Genomic DNA, 19,542 nt, shown 5'->3' with positions numbered 1-19,542 from the left:
GTGTGTGTGTGTGAACAGATAGAGGGTTGGACAAACGATTCAGTGACTGAAGACATTTGTCACAGCAAACCTAAAACAAAACATTAATACAATTAAATAAAGTAAATAAAAATAAATGTCCAGATAACTTTGTGAGAACCTGGAAAGAAATTAGAGGTTAAGACAGGTTTAAACCTTCAAAAGTTTACCATATTATAATTTGTTTATATAATTCAGCTGTGATTTAGGGAGTGAGAGCAACAGCTGCTCGGCTGCCTGGAGTGAACGAGGGGGGACATAGGACCGCAACACATCAGACAAATATACAGGTGCCAGACCATTTAAGAATTTAAAAAACAGTAAAAGGATTTTAAAAGCAATCCTAAATTAAATTGGAAGCAAGTGTAAGGAGATCTGGAGTAATATGCTCAAATGTTCTTTTACCAGTTAAAAACCGTGCCGCAGCATTTTGCACCGGTTGTAGGTGTGACCAAGTCCCCTGGCCAACCCCTATTAAAGGGGAGTTGCAGTAATCCAAGCGTGAGGTTATAAAAGCAAAAGGCTTAAACAAAAACTTGAATGATGCAGGTGACTTACTTGGGAAACTGCCATTCTTGTTTAACTGTACCTGGTTCCTGATTCTGAGTTTTTCATTGCAAAGCAATTTCCATGTAAAATGTATAAAAGTTACAAATTTCAGGAAGAATAAATAAAATGCATGCCCGGGATGGACTCCAACACGCCCGTTCTAATACGTTTGCAGCAGTGCTCAGACATATGCCCCCAAAACCATTGAATGTTCTTAAAAGGGACGACCAACAAAGCCTCGAGTATGTGTGGCTGTGGCCCTGCATACAGGCAGGAGCAGGCAGGAGTCACTTTAACAGAGAAAGACCTTTAGCCAAAATGAGCTTCTGCATTAGGAGCGTCCCCAGGGGCCAGGAGTGTCCAAAAAGGTCACTATGCCCCCTCAGCTGAATTCTACTGACACACTTTTAAAGCTATAATTAAAGGCTGTAATGGAAACAGTTAAACATTGAAAAGTTACTGGAGTAACAAAATATCATAGTAGCTGAGTGTTTCTGCAGCAGTTACTGAGGAGGGCACTGCAGCTGATGGAGCTGTTGGAGCTGATGGGCCATCAAAGGCAGACTTTGGGAAGTTCCCTTCATTCGTAATGGAACCAAAAACAGGTCATTAAACCGCTGCTGGCTTTAAATCTTTAAAGACCTCACTTGAAAATTGCAAAACATCTGGAAATGTGTGGAGGACACTCTGCACTCAGAGTCTGTGACAAAGACACACACCCCATCTTTGTTTCATACCAACATGTCTGTAATGATCTGAAACAAGAAAGTGAGACAAATATAGAAAAGACTAAAAAATCATGAAGGGAAAGTCCTTTATAAAGGACCGTGTCTGTGTTTTTAAATGCGCCTTTAAGGTTTTTGTATTCGTGGCATCTTAGTTTATAATCGGTGTTTATGGATGTTGTGGATGTGTGCAAGTGTAACTGTGCACATAAGAGACAGCGTGAATGTCCCCTCCTGCTTTTGTCCCCCTGTCAAAGTTTGTATCCCCTCCACATGCTCTCATTGTGACCCTGGCCAAACTATAAGAATCAGACAGTTCAACATGCAGACAGATCCTTTTCTTTTCCAAGTCACCTCCACAGCTCATGTCTCCTCTAATGAACCACAGAGAGGTCTGATCATGTGAGATCCAGTGAGTTCCATTTGAAGATGTAGTTTGGAAATCTTTCAGCTCTTTTTACTGAAAACTGTTTTGTGTTTAGTCCCTCCAGCTTGTGATGTCTCATCGCTTTAAATCCTTTTCTTCCAGATGGAGACGAGGAAGCGTCTGGCTAAGATCGTGCTGGTTTTTGTGGGCCTGTTTGCCCTGTGCTGGTTCCCAAACCACGTCCTCTACATGTACCGCTCCTTCCACTACCACCAGATGGATCTGTCGCTGGCCCACCTCGTCATCACTCTTCTAGCCCGGGTCCTCAGCTTCTCCTCGTCCTGCGTCAACCCATTCGCGCTCTACCTGCTCAGTGAGAGTTTCCGCAGACACTTCAACAGGTCAGAGTTATTCAGGTGCTTTTACCTGAGACGGTTATGTTACCTAACCAGATCCCTGCACTACCCCAGAGAATAGAGACAGATGACACTGTTCTCAAACATCTCACAAACAATAAGGTGGGCAAGTTCCACCTTTAATATTTCCAAAGTGTGCACACTGGTGTTTTCCTGCAGAGTGTTACTGTCACGATCCTGGGTCCTTTTGACCCAGCGTTTTGTGTTTTCTATTAGTGTGATTTTGGTTCTGTTGTTCCTCCTGTTTAGTGTTATTCTGTTCTGCCCATCTATTCCTGTGTTAAGTCCGCGTTTCCTAGTCTGTGTCTTTGCGTGTATGTGTTTCCTGTTTTATTGTGAAGGTCTGCGTCTTATGTGAGTGTTTTCAGTTTGCCTCCCTAGTCTCATCATGTTAATCACTCCCAGCTGTGTCCCCCACCTGTGTGTAATCTCCCTGTGTTCTCTGAGTGTTTTTAAGTCGTGTCTTCTGTCTTAGTCGTTGCTGGTTTGTCTGTGTTGTTTCCCCTTGGTCTCCCCGTATGTATTTCCCCGGACCTCCCTGCATCTTCGTTTCTGGTTTGTTTTGTTAGTTTTACCCAGTTTAGGTTTTCCTGTTTCACCTTCACCCATGCCATTGCTGTTTGTATTTTTTTTTGTTAAATAAACACTCATCTGCACCAGAGCTGCCGCATTTTGGGTCCTATCTCCAATTCCACACGTCTGCCACACCGGACGTGACAGTTATTCATAACTGCACTGCAGCATTTGGATTAGTAAAATATTCAGCAGCACTTATTTGGATACACACAAAACTCCCAGAAAAGAAAAATAATAAATAATAATAATAAAAATAGACATATGGAAAAAGCTACATTTGAATACATTTCCCTTGCTTTCTTTTTTTCACTGTCTATAAAACACTAACATCTCACTCTGCTCTCAGCTGCAGGTTCAGCTGCTCCCACTGAAGATGTCAGTCAGTCATTCAGAAATATGTCAGTAATTTTCCCAAACAGCCTGTCAGTGCTCTACATTTATTTAAAATTCACTGGTGCCAGGATTGTGTGTTATTCAAGTTACAAATATCAGCTTCAAAAATCAAAATCATCAAGCAGAGGCAGATGCTTGATGTCAGCCAGCGAATGCAGGAGCTTCAGAGCTCGTCTCGGCTGTTCTGTGATATAAAATGCGCTTAATTACGTGGTTGTGTTTATTTTACGTCGACTACTGAAGAAGAAATTAGATTGAACGTGTGAATGCTGCTGTTGTCTCACTATAGGTAGAAATGTTCACGGCATGCTGATTTACTGGACGCTGCTACAGCTAACTCTATTACTGCTCACATTAACTGCTGTCACCATAAAAAGGTGGAAAACAAGCAGAGGCTGAATGCTCCAGTGAGTCTTTACTACATTACTGATTGCATCAATAAAATGTGAATGTAGCTGATTTACAGACGGTGGAAGGATACGGATGGAAACGTCTTTGCGCGCCGAGGCCGCGCTTTGTCTGCGCTGCATGGCATTGGCAGCGTGTTTTTGTTGTTTTTGTGCTCCGAGTGTTTACACCGCATGAAGCTGCAGACACAGACTAATCAAACTTTCTAGAGGGCGAACATTATACAAGAATGAGCATTCAGATAAAAACCACACAGCGAGTATTTCATTCTTCAGTCTGAATGAATTCTTATAACTTGCTGAAAAATAATCACAGCCTCGCCATTTTCTAAAACTCCTCCTGAGTACCCAATAAACCTCCTGAAACTCATCATGTTTCTGCCTCCGCACGATGGAAACCCTAATTTAAACTCTTCACCGTAACCATGGCACAGCCCTCCCAAAAAGCGGGAAACCGTGACCCGGGGACGGGCTTTTCTCTCATTCAGCTCAGATTTGCAGCAGGTCTTGACACCTCAGAAGCAGCAGAGACGCCGCAGGAAAAGTAAAATGTGCCTTTGGGATGCAATTATAGCTATTTGCCTGTTTTGAAGAAAGTAACAGGTGAACAATGTAATTGGTCCAAGTGTGAGGATTTACTTCAAGTACAGAAATGTTTCTTCACCTTTTGCACCCAGAGAGTCAATTAACATGTGTGCCTGTTTCTGAGGATTATGACTTTTGGAAGAAAAATATCTCCAGCACATGCATGCATGCCAGTTCTTTTTAGTTTTTAATAGTTCTTTGGAAAGAGGCATTCATCTGTGGCTGACATGATGCAGATTTTCCATATAGGCTGTAATCAATGATTAATTATTGGCTAAAAAAAATCAGCATAGAATTAAATTCTTCATCAGCTACTGTTGAATGAGAATCTCTACAAAAGAGAAGTAGAGTAAGTAAAACTGCAGACAACCAAACTGCAGAGCTACGACTTAAAGCAGGAACAGCTGACAGCAGTCCTGTGGTCCTTGGGTTTGATGTATTTAAGGAGATTTGAATTCTTAGTTTCCTGTGTGAGTTCTGTGAAGGTTCTTCTGTTACAGAAATGTCAGAGTGCATTCCTGTTTTGATTACTCCTTATTATTATCGTAGAGCTTCTAGTTTTTGTGTTTTGCTTTATTTCTACGCGAGTGAAGAGTTTCTGTGTTTTCTGGTTTCTGCCTGGAGTTTATTGAGTTTAATGCCTTCACTGCGTTTCTTTTATGTTGGTGTTTAGCAGTTATTTTTTGGGTTGTTTCATCTCTGTCTTTGAATTGTTTTCTTTTACTCCCCCATCAACCCTCTGTGCATACATAGTCCAGTCTTTACTCCCGAGTTTTTTGTTGTTGTTGTTCTTTTGTACGTCTGACTCTAGATGCAGATCCACATTTGTGCTAAAATCTGAAAGAAGAACTTAAACATAGTGAATGGTCTCACATGCTGCAGACAGATTAAATTACACTGTTGCATTTTTGACCACCAGTAGTGGTATTGAGCAGGCAGGATCGTGTGCGCACGGTTCCAGATATTTAGGCTGACGGCAGTGACACAACGACGCCCAACAATGAGTCAGGGAAAGGCAGAAGAAAGCTTAGCAATCCTCTCCTCCACAGCAGGTTTAAATGTTAAAAATTTGTTGAAACATGGAAAAAGATAGATGTGCAACCATCGCTGTGAGTTCTTTTGCCAAGACAGTTACTGAGTAAAACTCTGTAGTCCCAGTGCTACAATCATCTTCTCTATCATAGATAAAGCAAAAGCTTAACACTCTTTGTAGTGGAACAAAGAAGTAATACGTTTGAAATGTCAGCTTATGAAAACAGAATTCAGTGACATGAGTCTAATAAATGGAAACCAGACCTGATTTCTTTTTGCCCTTTCAGCTACGAAACTACGATCCTGTAAAACTTTAACACGCTAATCTCACATGCTTTCAGCTTCAGCAGGCACACTGCATGTTCCCCACAAACCTCTCCTCATCTGTGAAATGGTAAAAGGGCTGATGTTTATATCGGGATACAGAGGCTTACTGACCACTCAGAGGTTTACGCCTGCAAACTCCTAACGATAAAAATATCTGGTAAACAGGAATCCCGCCACTAACATCTGCACTGAGTTTTGCTTTCTTCTTCCTTCTCAGTCAGCTGCGATGTGGTCGAGGTCCTCGCCCTGAGCGCCAAGCCAGCTATCTGCACAGCACCTCCCACATCCGCCTCACCTCCATCAAGAAAAACACGCCCACTGCTGCCCTCGCTCCGGCGGCCAATGGAAACCCCAACAGACAGGAAGTGGCTCTGTGAAGCAGGACGCTAAGAGTCTGACATTTTCAGCTTCAACCTCCTCCCGAGTGTGAACGTTGGACTATTATAGGGAGAGGTTTTCTGTTGCGGAGCAGCGATGGATAGATGGGTGGAGGGAAGGACAGCGGACACAAGTCTTGTACAAGTTGAATGGCTGCAACGGTCGCTCCTTTCCCATCAGACTTATCGTCTACATCCTTACCTTGGCAACCAAACAGAAAGTGCCTCTTAGAAATACAAGACGAACACGGACAGTATTAAAACTAAGAACACTTTTTTCCAGGACGATTCTCCAGATTTATTAACCGTAACTGCATAAAAAATAAAGATGGATGGAATCAAATTTGTGAGAAAAGCCTCACAGACTTTAAAGCCGACAGCATGGCTGCAACGTTAGCATATCTGCAGCTATTGCTCGTTTTCTCCGTGCTTTGCTGCCGGGAGGCTCACCGTCAATGGACTCATCTAAAATGCCATTTTTGTGTGTTGATTTCACTGAGTGGGCTCGTTTGTCTGCTGCCCTCAGATAAAAGTGTCAGAACTCTCAGAGGAAAAATGTTCACGTCTTATCCAAGGATGTCTCGGAGAATGCTCGGAGGCTACTCAGTGATGGGGTGTTGCCTGTCTTTATCTGAACTCCTGCTAAAACCACTTGGAGATGAATGCACTTGAACCTGAATCTGTTTGGTAGCTCTTTGTTTTGTGGCTCTGTTGCTTGCTGTATCCATCAGGTTTTAACAGCTAACAGTCTTAAAACATTTTTTGTGAAAAGTGCTTTTGTTTTTCTGGATGTCACATTACTGAAAGCAGCCTTAAACTCTTTAACTTGCTGTGTGTGTTGAACTCATAAGGACCTCTGATGAGAACAGGGTCTGGCAGGGCTGCTCTCGTTAGCCCTCTGGTCCTTGAACAATAACACAGGCGGTTTGAGTTGGAGGCCAGCGGGCATTTGTCCTCACCAAGGTCCTGCTTGTGTTTTCATGGAGCAAATCTCAAAGTGCTGCTGGGTGTTAGGAAAGTACCCAGTGTGGCCTATTTCTGCAGGCGGTAGCATCGCCAACCTGAGAAGCTCGAGCACAGAGTGTGATCCATAATCCTCTGCTGGAAAGCTGCGGGTCACTTTCTCTTGCTTCAAATTGAGTCGCTGGCCAAACTGAGGAAGCATCTTGGGTCTGATTGAAAATGACTGACAGGCACATAGCTTAAGATGAGCCTGAAGTTGCAGCTCTTGATTTACTCATGAGAAGAAAATGATCTTGTTGGAAGCAATGTGAGATTGCTGATTTACTTTAATGTATATTTGTACAGGAGAAATTCCCCTCACAGCCAACAAACAGCAGCTCTTGCTTTTCATTTTAAAATAAATGTTGCTGTTGCCATAGTTTTGGTGTTAAAAGGGGAACCTGAACCCGTCTGCTCACATCAGCAGAGTCTCTGTTTTACTCAGATTCCCTGATGTTTCTGTTTTTGAACTGCAGACTTTAATGTTGCTGTTGTTTGGCTGCCAATAAACTGCAGAGTCTTTTGAAAGGCAGCAAACTGTTCCTCCTGCTTTTCATGTCATCCGTCTCATTATCCTTCGAGCTTTAAGAGACTTTTGCTCTCCTGATAGGTTTGAAATGTCTTTTTCTGTGAGTGGTTTTACTTGTAGTGTAGTGGCACGATTCCAGGGTTTCATTTATATCGGCCTCCACAACTCTGAGAGAAGCAGAAGAAAAAAAAGATTTTTACTGAACTACCAACCCGACACACTTCAGCCCAACACTGGACTTTATTATTGGCTCAAATGTGATGCATACTTTGCAGTGCAATCTTAGATTGCAGATTTAAAGTGGATTATGATCACAGGTGACCTCCAGAGGTATTACAAATTTCACTGATATCAGTATTTGGAGCTTTGGCTCACGAGAGTATTTGACAATGGAACCAGAGATGTAAGTGAAAAAAGGGAAAAGCAGATTGATTCCAATTTAAGAAGCTGTTAAAGCAACGTAGAAACAAGAGGGCTTTAAACATGGATTCATTAATAAGAGCTAAAATTAGGAAGTGCTTTGCTTCCAAACAAATATTATTTGGTGAATTAATTGTTAGCCTGCTTGTAGATAAATCCCATATGCAAAGCATTGCACTGCTGTGCACTTCATTAAGACTCCTCGGGTTATGAAGTAAGAGTGACTAGTTTGAACTCCCCTTTCCTTCCATAATTACTAACTAATTGCATCACAAATTTTTATGGACCTGTGAAATAAAGAATTACACAGACTTATGCTCTTGAGGACAGAGCTGTGACACACTCATGCTCATTTTTGATCTCCTCAATGAATCCTGTTACCGACTGTTAACAATCAGGAGCAGCTCCTCACCCATCCATGGAACAAGATTACCATCATCACCCGACAATAACTTGCTCACCTGTAACTGAAGTCACCGCAGAATCAGATTTTGATAATAAGCCTTTCCTGGTGAATGCAAAACCTAACAGAGCTTTGTGCTTCTGCCTTAGCGTGAATAACTGATGGAGTATCTGTGCCATGTTTTCAAAGAGATGCTGTGACGTCCTGTTGGCCGTGTTTTGGTGTCAGTTTTCTTGTCTTTTAAACTGAGTGTGTTTTCTTTGATGTTGTGCATGCTTCACCTTCCTTTTTTTTTTTTTTTTTTCGCCTGTCCCATTTGGTTCTTTAGCCGTCAGAATTGTTGTCTGAAGACCAACAAGGATACCCAATGGATTTATTTTGCCAAATGGATCATCATGGCATTGCCGTATTGGTCCATTTGATCGACCTTTGTTTTTATTATTTATTTTATTTTCAGTTGTTACAGACGGGACAGACATGAGTGAGGGATAGGAAAGGGAGAAAGAAAGAGGAAGGAAAAGAAAAACAGAAGGGGAGAGGGACAGTGAGAAAGGGGGGAAGAAAAAATATCTCCGGGATCACCTGTTGAGAGAAAAAGAATAGAAAACAAGCAAAAAAAAAACAAAACAAAACAATGCAACATACTATACACAACACCATCGCATTAATCTAGCTAAGTGTAAACAGCAGTAAATACTAAATATTGAATGTTGTTGTGCAGCACGCAGGACAGACAGCGCACAATGTGCTTTGAAGTAGCAGCCAAGAAAGGTGTGATTTAAGTCTACGAATAGTGAACACCCATGTGCACACCTGTGTGGATCGGCGCGCTTGTATTCAAATGGTTTCCCCATGTAATGGTCTGCTAGAGGATGTAGAGAGCCATAGCCCCGTCCCCCAGGGCATGAAGCAGGCATGGAGGAGATCCAGGCCCCAGACATCCAGAGGCCCCAGAGTGCAAGAGCCCAAGGAGGACCACCGGAGGGGCATCCGTGCCACCTTCATGGGAAGGGCTGAGGATCCCCAGATGAGGGGTCACCCAGTAGCCACCGGGCAGAAGCCAGAGGGGGCTGCACCGGCGTGCCCGCCGGCTCTGCCGGCAGCCAGCTGTGCCAGAGTGAACCGAGCCGCAGGCACAGAGGCCGGAGGCCCGAGGGCCCCCCGCGCCCCGGAAGAGGCCCGACCGAGCAGCAGGCGCCAGGCCCCGCCAAGTAGTCACCGGGAGTGAGCTGGTACATACCTGAGCGCCCAGCCCCGGACACCAAGAACCACCAACGCACCGACCCCTGAGGGCATCAGTCACCGGCAGGGAGTGTGGTGAGGGGAGATAGGCCTCCACACTTTGGAGGGCCTTGGAGTTCCCAGAGAGGTGAAGTCTAAGACTCGACCTGACATATAGACACAGACAAACAGGCACACACAGACACAGACATGCATTCCCACCCTCATGCACACATATACAAACACTCAGCACTCACCCAACGCAGGAATAAACGTAAATGGACATGTACACACAATCACACTCCCCAAACATACTCTATACCCCGGGTCCAGGTATCCTCACCCCCAGAGATGGAAACGGCACCCAGACCCAAGAGATGTTACCCTTCCCTCCGGGGTGGAGGCAAGCAGACCGCCCCAGGCTCCGCAGCAGCAGGGAGGCCAATCGGACAGCCAGCATCTCTTCCCAGCCCCCCCGCCCCGATGGCTAGCAGAGAACAGGGGTGTGTTAAGACCCCATACCTCCCTCCTCCCGCTCAAGTGTAGTGTTGCTGCGTGTTGCTCTAAAGTGTATTTAAAACAAGGGAGAGCATGGTGCTGCTGCCAGAGAGCAGCAGGTGTTAGCACGGCCCCTCCCGAGAACCCTCAATGTCTACATGGATTTAAAATTGAGAGGTGGGCACCGGCGCCAGAGGCAGGTTTGAATACACAGACCGTCTACTGGACGCCGTTAACGTGCCCACCCTCAAGGCCCTATATATATATATATGTGTGTGTTATGAGAGTGTAAGTAATGTGGATGTCTAAGTTGTGAGATAAAATTGAGGCACAGGTGGCCAGAAGAGGACAGAGGGGGGGGGAATGTCTCCCCTGCACCCTGGTGACACACCCGCACCCCAAAGCCCTACCTGTGTGGGTGGGTGTGGTGGAGCGTGAAGAGGGAGGCAGCCGGGGATGGGGAGGAAAAGAAGGGAGGGGAGGGTGTCCCTCCCTAGGGCCAGCTCCCCCGCTGACCCCAATATGCACCCCCGTCCTCTGGTATCCACCAAGGCAAGGGAGCCCAGGCTCATCCAGACCTAGGCCTACGGCAGCAACACCGCCAAGCCCCACAGGACCCGGGGCAGCCCACTCCACCCCACCGCAGAGGAAACTGTACCCACCCCAACATTCAATCATCTCCCAGACTACACAAGACACAGACACCCAGGTTAAGTTTATTCTCCACCTCTCCTATGTCTCTCCCCCACCTGCAGAGTGGACTCCTGCAAAGATGGAACAACCTCCCTGCCAGTTCAAGAGCCCCCCGGTTAGGCCGATGCACAAGAGGCCCCCTGCGCCAGGGCTGAGCCCCCGTGCACCCACCCGCCCACAACCTCGGCGACACACCGACGAGGACCGAAGCCCCCAAGGCCCAGCCAGAGCCCCAGCACGGAGGCGAAGCACCCCCGAACCCCAAACCCCCACGCCCGCCCCGGATCCACTCAGGGGCAGCCAGGCCACCAGGCCAGTAACCTACGTCCGCCAGCACAGACCATCCTCCAGCCCCGCTGCACGCGGCCACGAGGAGAACAACCTCTGAGAGCGACCAGAGCCACTAACCAGGTTATGAACACAACCCCCGGGTTATGCTTCACCTTCCTGTGCTGGAAAGTCCTGTTTGAATGTCAGACACTCACGTAATAAATGCTTCTGCACAGGCACACACTCACACACCAATCTGCAGCATCATTGCCATATTTTAGTAGAAATAAATGTTTTTTAAAGGCTTATTTAAAGTGGAGAGAGGACAGGTTACAGGGCAGCCTGGCTGCTGGTCGTCACCTCAGGCTCGTAGCTTTTAAATTAGACAATCAAATGTAAGAAGCTGAAATTACAGCGTGCAGGCAGCTGTCGACGGGCAGTGGGTGGATGGACAGCGGTTGGTTCGTCACATCTGTTGAACCTTATAGTTTGACCATGGCTCAGTTTCACAGAATAACCTTCATCAGAACTTTTATGGATTCAATCAGGCCGGTGATAAACCAGGCATGGCTCAAAAACTCTTAATTAGTGAAAATATAGCAGTCTCTGTGTGTGTTTTACGTCACCATTAAAGGGCAACAGTGCAGATGGATACACACTTCAGTGGCAGTCTTTTGTCGGTTTAGTGGAATGAGCAGCATCTCTGAGCCGCTATCATGTTCATCCTGTCACTCTGTACGCTGTCATTGCCGCCAGGGGTAAAAATGACTGTTTTTTCTTTTAAGGAGGCTGGTGTGCTGACAGTCATGCCAAAATATCGGGCCATGGAAGAAAGAGGAACATTTTAGTTCTTAGTGTAGCTCAAAACTTTTTAAAGAATTTCAATCAACAAAGAATTAGAAGAACGCTCTCAGAAGGCTACATACAGCAAGGCTTCTGTCTGTTTCTTAAAGTTTAAAAAAAAGTGACTCATATCCATGTTAAAAATTAAGTTCCACTTTTTCTCTGAGCTTTGGAAAGCTTGTTTTTTTCCCCTGAAATCTAGCTGCAGATTGTCAGATCTGAGAACTAAAGGTTGATGATTGGCGTTCTTGCCTGAAAAGGGACTCAGATAGTCAAACCGCTTGTTGCAGCTCTAATTCCATGTCTCGGCTCACTAAACCAGATATTATTTGTCCAATCAGTTTATGTTCCAGTGCCAAGATCTCTCCACAATATGTGTTTTTTCTCAGATATAAAGACCCACTGAAAGGAATCGAGCAGTTAATCTGGTTTCGTGTATCACGCCTGCTTTGTTGAACTGCTGACTGTGAGGAAAGCTGTCAGCCTTTTCTGTGCCTGCAAACTGAAGAGCACCTCAAACTTGACCTGAAAGGAGCATTTGAAGGAGTGTTTCCCAGCTAGCTGCCCACCCTGGGTTTCTGATCAGAAACATGTAATCTTTATAAAAGGATCAGCTACACTCTGTCAGAGTTTCCACAAACTGAAACCAGAATTTGAGACTGATTGAATGTTATTAAAATGGACCAGGCCTTAACAACTATTTAATCTGATTATTTAAGCATTATTTAAGCACTGTGTGATAACAGCAGCTCCCCCACCACATCCAATCATAGCAATATATCAAACTGTGTCCATGACAAAAGTAATGAGAAAGAGCTGTTCCGGTCCTGAAATCTGAAATCCTTCCTTCTCTGTTTCACCTTTTTGACTTTGCTCTCTTTGTCTCTGCAAGACTTCACTTTCTCTAATCATGCTTCTGTTTATAGGACGTCTGTCTGTCTCTTTAAAAATATCCACAGTTTCTGACAGGAGACTACAGAAAAGGAAAGCAGTGGCTGTTTCAAGGTTCTCAGGTCATGATTTCTAGTGTCATCTTGAGACTTTTTGTTTATCTCTACCAAATACCCAGACCATTTTAAAGCTCTTTGAAAAAAACTAAGAAAAAAGTATGCTATCTGCTCAGACATTAACTATGAATGCACGGACCAACCGACACCACCTATGTGTGTGGATGAGTCTAAACATCAGCTGTGTGGGGTTGCAGGGAAAGTAGGACCCAAATGCAGGACTCTCTGTAATGAACACAGTGCATTTATTTACAGTGAAGTAAATATTAACACAATGATAGATGCTCGTGTGTCCCCGACTTCTATGCCGTGTCTTCTCCCAGTGTCCATGCTCCGTGTTTCCCTCTTGTTGGGAAATCACAGACGCAGCCATTAGTACATTCACAACGGCAGCAAACTCACACTTACTGACTGTCTTGCTTAGAAACTAACGGGAATTCTTGCAACGATCCGGCATCGACGCAAGGTCAGCCACTCTCCCAAGTAACTCCCACAGACGAGGATGATCCACTGCATGTCCCGAGAGTGTGTCCCGGTGGGACACACTCTCTAGACCTGGTTTCCCAGGAAAACCAGGACATCGCCACACACATGCACACACACACACACACACACCCAGTAAAATACATAACCAAGGAGGACTGCCAGCCCAAGACAAGCCATCAAATATGCACAAGTCCATAAGCACTCATGAACCCTGGGTCATGACAGTTTGCTGCTGGAACTAAAAGTTCCAGGCAGATCGATTTACTCCTTTTGTCGGAGACATTTACGATCTGTGAGAACATTTAGAACTTCTGTTAGTTGAGTGTGATTAACCCTTTAAAAGATGAAAATAGCAGCAGAAATGGTTTGTTGAAGCATCAACATGAGGATTTTTTAAGCCACTTTGAATCGGTCAAAGCAGAAATGTCCCGAACACATAATTAAGTTTAAGTTGTATTTATTATTTTAATATCTTCTATAGTTTTGATTGAAAATTGTTAGTTATATACCTGCAGGCTGTAAACATGATCATCTTTACAGTGATTTGAAATGGACCTGAATTACTGTTGGACCAGTATGAAGTGGAGGAAGTCCAGTTGTCAGCTTCGTTTATCTCCTCAGTTTGCTAAAAAAAAAAATACAATAAACATCTGCAAAGGATTGTTCTGGTCAAAGCAACAGAAACACGATGATGCTGTGGGCAACTTGGGTTAACTTGGGTATATTGGTGTTTATTTCAGCTAATGAGTAATGATCTGTAGCAAGAAAACGCCAAGGATGAATGATATGATTAAAGCGTCACTGAGAATTCTATTTTTTTCAAAATGTACTTCATGGATAAAAACACTGGGCCACCTAGACGTTACCATGGAAACCCACTATGAAGCACCCAGCTCACAGTTTCTGTGCTGATGTTAATGCTGAAGTGATACCACTTCCAGCTGATCATGGAATATCTTACAGGGAAAGAAATCCAGTTAAGCTGACTTGTTGTACTAGTGGCATCCTGTTACAGCACCACACTTGACAATTTGTCTACATTAAAAACTAAGAAACAAAATGACTTGTGCGCATCATAGTACTCAAGTTTTTTAGTCTTTAAAGAAAATGAGAACTTGGATGTCGCTCAGTCTACAGGGAGCAGGAACTGTGCAGCCTGGGTGGAATTAACATGGATGAAGGGGCGAGCCGCCCTCCATCCCATCATGCTTCACTACACTAACTTATAGCAGTAAAAACTGCTTTGCTTATTTCTTTCATTTTCGGTCACATTTGAGATCACAGTGTGGATGAGGCTGCTGTATAATCAAATATATGGCCTGAACGTAATTGAAAACTCATGCGGTGCTGAATGCATATTCACATTATCTCTCATAGGAGAGAGCTGGAAACAAGGTGCTGCATTACCTCCGTGCAGCTGATAATGAGATGATTTAAAACAGTTCTGACAGAGAATATCCGGGTGAGAACATTTAGGTCCAAGAAATCTCCCTCTTCATCATTTCATTTATTTAACAAGCACTGTGTTCATCTATCCAGAGGAAAGTAGCAGTGCATGAGCCACAGTTTGCCCTATAGGCAAATTTTAATCTTCTGTCCTCAGCCACATCTCCAAATGGTTATCTAAAACACAATAAAAAGGTCATAAACACTGCACAGAGTACAAATAATGCAGACTGACTCATACCGTAGCTAACTAAAGCTGTAATACAACCTTAGATACAAAATAACACAGCAGAGATCATTAAATAACACACAAAACAAACAAGAAGGCAAAAGATGCTGTGTGCCTTTAATTCAGTTTAATTCAATACATTCAATACAGCGCCAAATCACAACAACAGTCACCTCAAGGCGCTTTATATTGTAAGGTAGACCCCACAATAATACATATTTTTATTATAAGTTGCATGACTTAAAATGTTTTATTATTTTTATTTATTTATTTATGATTATTATTCTATATATTTATTTACACATTGATTTAGAATCCTTGAATATTTAGCAAACATGAAGAAGTAAAAAATGACTTTAGCCTGATGATGACATGCTGTTATTTTATGTAATATGCATATAGATATACATCATTGAAGCTTCTTTGTGAGCTGAAAAAAATGTCTAGCCGAAAGGTGGTTGAGTGTGGTCAGTTGGGTTCCCAGCTGCAGAGTAAAGACATTGGTGAGTGGGGAAAGAAGATGATTATATGTAATCAAGTTGAGCAATTAGACAGAGGGAACACGCCCATTATTAGACCAGTTTCATAAAGCTGCAGATACCGTTCACATTTCAGAGATGGGGGTGGCTTTCTTTGTTTCCAAAGCCTTATCTTCACCCCCCTGTGCCAAACAGCTCCATTATTGTATTTTAAAAACACATCAGTGAGTCTCTGTTGCTCCCACTGACACGTTCTTAATTACTAGCAGTACCTTGAATATTAGCTTTCACTGCAGTGTTTTCACAGTGACCAATCCTGCTGCTACAAATGCTCACAGGAGCAGCAAAATAATGAGGTCACTGCCTCTCAAAAGGCCAACAAAATGAATGTTTCCTCCCGAGTGTTTGTTAGAGATTACAGTGACTTGCTGTTCTAGACAAATACTGACCACGCTGTAAAAAATTAACTTTACATTTCACAATCAAAGAAGGTACGATCGTGGACCTTTCTCTTTTCACTGAACTGTTGTATAAATCAAAATAAAATATAGTAGAAGGTGCTAGGTTTGAATGCACCAGCTGGTTGGGTTCTTGCTGTGTGGTTTCATGTTCACCCCTCTGTGGGTCTCTGTGGGTTCCTCCCACAGTCCAAAGACATGCATGTTAGTGTCAGTGTTGTGTACAAAAAAAATGTTCCTCTTTTTTAACCAAATCATGGTCATCTCCTTCTACCCTGTGATTACTGTGGTCAGTAGTAGATTTCTGCAGTTTCCTGTAGTTTGCATGAAAGATGCCAACCAGTCAGAATCTTCCATCCAAACCATGGGTGACACTAGCACTCTGTTTGCAAGCAAAGCAACTGCAAACAGGTTCATAGTGTAGCAGCAGCCAGTAACACCGAGCATCCTCCAGCAATTGCTCGGCAACCAGTGAGGGAAAAACTAAAACCAGTGTAGGTTTGACACTGAGAACTTAGCCACGAGTGCCAGCAATAGCTTGGGAATAAATGTTTTTTCCTGACTGGTGCTCAGTAACCGGCCTCCTGCTTGTGTGGTGGCAGAACAGACATAACTAATAAAAACTGAAGCAAAGACTCCCTGAAAATACAACAAGACTAAAACCACAAAGTTCCATCTGTTCTGACTGGTTCCAGGAATAAAGCTAGTTGAAATTTAGTTTTTAACATGAGACTGTACTGTGTTAACAATAGGTACAGACAGTAACTACAGCAGTATTACACACTGCAATGTAACCAGTCGATCAAATTTATCCGGTATGGAGGGTATTATTATTACTCATCAGTAATTTTCAGTGTTGGAAAATGAGAGGGGATTTTAAATCAATTAGGCCCGACACACCTCTGGGGGCTGTCTCTAATATATATGGGGAAGCCTTTGTGGAATGAAACTGGGGCCAAAATCCCTTGAACAAATAAGACAAAAAACAGGACCGCCGGGCCTGTTAACTGCTCGTCCAATCAGAGCCACATTGGAAGAATAGTGGTTGTCAGTAAAATTTGCTTTATATTGCCGTTTGTGTAGGTGCGAGGGGAGATAAGGACACGGTTCATGTTGGTCTAAGGGGACGAGCACACAATTATAATATTAAAGACTTTAATTCAAAGGATCACAGGTTCTGTTCTCCTTCCAAGAAAAAACAGAAGAGTAGTTCAAAAAGAGAAGGTGACCTATGTGAACGTGTCAATGTGAGATTTATGTGACTAAAAGAAAATTAAAGGAAAAAAAAAAAACGGTGGCGCATCACTTATGAGACCTGAATGATTAAAGCTTTCTGTATTGTGCCTAAAACAGAAAGAGGACAGTTATGTGCTCAGTTGTCATTTAAAACAAATGAAAAATGAACTGTGTGAAATTTTCTGTGTAAAGATGTTTAATTATCAGAGTTCTAGTTTAATAATGTTAAATTTATGTTTTCCTGTTTCAGCTTTCTGTATTTTTGTGTTTTGATGCTTTGCAGATGTTACCTTTCTGAATGTGCTGCCACTGCATTGATGCACGTTGTAATGTAACCCTAATAAAGTACTGTCACAGGTTTCCAGCTTTGTGTGTGTGTATGAAAGAGCTGTAGCTCGTTTGCATTGAAAACATTATAGATTTTTATGTTTTTAACCATTTGGCCATGACATGAAAAGCTCAGTGCTAACATCAAGCACAAAGACACAGTTTGTATCCAATATGATCAGCACCAAGCTGCAAGAAACACCAGTGTGTGTGTCCATTTGTCAGGTGAGTTTCTTCATTACAAACTAGCATCTGTCAGGGCTGACTCGGGCTGTAGTTCTAAACAGACCCAAACACAGAACCAACAAGGACAAAATTATCAATTATCAACTACCAGGTTCAGACTGTGTGGGTTAAAATATGTCTCCTCACAGCAGTTATCCTTCATGTTGGCGCATGGTGAGTTGGTAAAGACAGGCTGAAGCCTGGAACATCAAGCTAGTGGCTTTAACAGAAGTGCGGTTTTTGACTATTGTCCTGTACTGTGGAGCTTATCTGGTTGTGAAGTGATGACTTGATGAACCCTGCTTCCTACTCTACTTTTATTAAGGCTGTTGTGTTTTTAACATGTTTTAATGCTTTTAATCTTGTTCTATTTAATCTGAACAAGCCCCTAAAAAAAGTCAGTGACCACTGTCGGCCTCTCTTGGTTTTTATTACCACTATTTATCAGTGTAATGTTTTAAAGCTCAGTTTTTAAAACCTTACGGTGTAATTACAGCCCAGTCCATGCAGCAGTATTTTAATGACTAACCTCATATTGTGGATGGATTATCTCAGCTGTTCTCCTGACTGACACCCTGAAGTTTGGTCCGTTTATCCTGCCATGCAATTGCATTTGTCCATAACCATCGGGAATCCTCACGTTAACTTTTATGGAGTGGAAAAAAGCAAGTGTTCATCCTCCATTACATTATGCTAACCATAGCTGTGTAGCTAGCCACCACATAGCACATCCTTATTGTAATGTTTGCATGCCTCAAACATTAATGATGACTAGTGTTGGGACTAACAATAATAGTTAGTAACTACCACAATAATAACGTAGTTACTGTAACGCGTTACTTAATAACGCGTTACAGTAACTACGTTATTATTGTGGTAACGAGCACGGTAACTAGTTATTATGCCAAAATCAGGAACGCATTAGTCGTTACTGGGATTTAGATACGGTCGTTACTCGTTACTTCGTGTGGTGGCTATCGCGGAGCTTCCACAGATTCTGTAACATTAGCAAGTGGTGGAGGCAGCAGGTGGATGAGGGAAAGGGGACGCAGAAGGAAAAGAGACTCGAGGCGGCCGCCGGTCCAAGTGTGAACTGAACTTCAGGTAAGAAGTTATGACCTGCAGTCTATCTGGGTCAGATATAAACCAAGTTTAGGTGGAGTTTATTTTCGTTATTCTGACTTTTTCCGTACTGCGTACTAGCTAGCATGACGGAGTTTCTATACAGCTGGGTGGGTGCTATGAAGTTAATGATGTTGAACTTTATTTTGTTCATAAGTTATTAGAGTTGCCAACCGTCCGTCTGGTATTCAGAGAAAATATTACGCGTTTCTTATTGAGGTGAAAAGGAACAGTTTGTCCCGTAATTCAGCTACAATGAAAAAGGCACAAAGCTGGAGTTATTCTGTGTCTTTGCTGCACAGCTGCCTCTTCTTCTTTCATTCAGTGTTGCCAACTCCTCAGTAAGGAAAATCGCTATTGGCTGTCCTAGAAGTCGCTAGAAGTCGCTAAATGACGTCATCGCCTAATTTGCATAATTGGTCATGCTCGTAAACTACGCTGTAGGAGAGAGAAGTAGCACCATGGACGAGACATAAAGTGAGTGAAAAACATCCTAAATGCATTTAGGCATTTATATTTACAACTACAAGTTACATTTCTTTTAGCAATTATTGTTTTAATATCATAATTCCCACCCTCCTCCTTTATCCGGGCTTGGGACCGGCAAAAGTGCCCCAAAATAGGCACTCTGGCGGAGTTATTTTTTTTTTTTGTCTTTTCTTTTTGTCTTTTTTTTTTTTTTCCTTTTTAACCACACAAGAATAAAGGTAAAAGAAGAACATTTTTAACCATCATGTTGTTAACAAACTATATTAGCAATCTAAATGGACCAAAAACAGACAGTAGAAATAAACAGTGGCAATGCGAAAAAATGCTGGGGACTGATTGGGTTTGTTTGTTTGTTTTTCCAGACATCCAGGCTGTGCTGGCTCACAG

At 43.1% G+C, this 19,542-nt stretch overlaps 1 protein-coding gene across 1 annotated transcript in view; it reads left to right on the top strand.

Annotated features, from left to right (window-relative positions):
* Positions 1–7,919, top strand: part of nmbr (neuromedin B receptor) — an 89,644-nt gene extending 81,725 nt beyond the window's left edge. Inside the window, exons 4-5 of the mRNA XM_085132880.1 lie at positions 1,822–2,060; positions 5,613–7,919. Coding sequence (XP_084989006.1) covers positions 1,822–2,060; positions 5,613–5,772 — 399 coding nt within the window. The 3' untranslated portion in view covers positions 5,773–7,919. The remainder of the gene's footprint in view (positions 1–1,821; positions 2,061–5,612) is intronic.
* Positions 7,920–19,542: the final 11,623 nt, after the last annotated feature.

The sequence above is a fragment of the Neolamprologus multifasciatus genome, chromosome 15, assembly GCF_963576455.1.
Source record: "Neolamprologus multifasciatus chromosome 15, fNeoMul1.2, whole genome shotgun sequence".
NCBI lineage: Eukaryota > Metazoa > Chordata > Actinopteri > Cichliformes > Cichlidae > Neolamprologus > Neolamprologus multifasciatus.
This window is presented reverse-complemented; position numbering and strand designations above follow the sequence as displayed.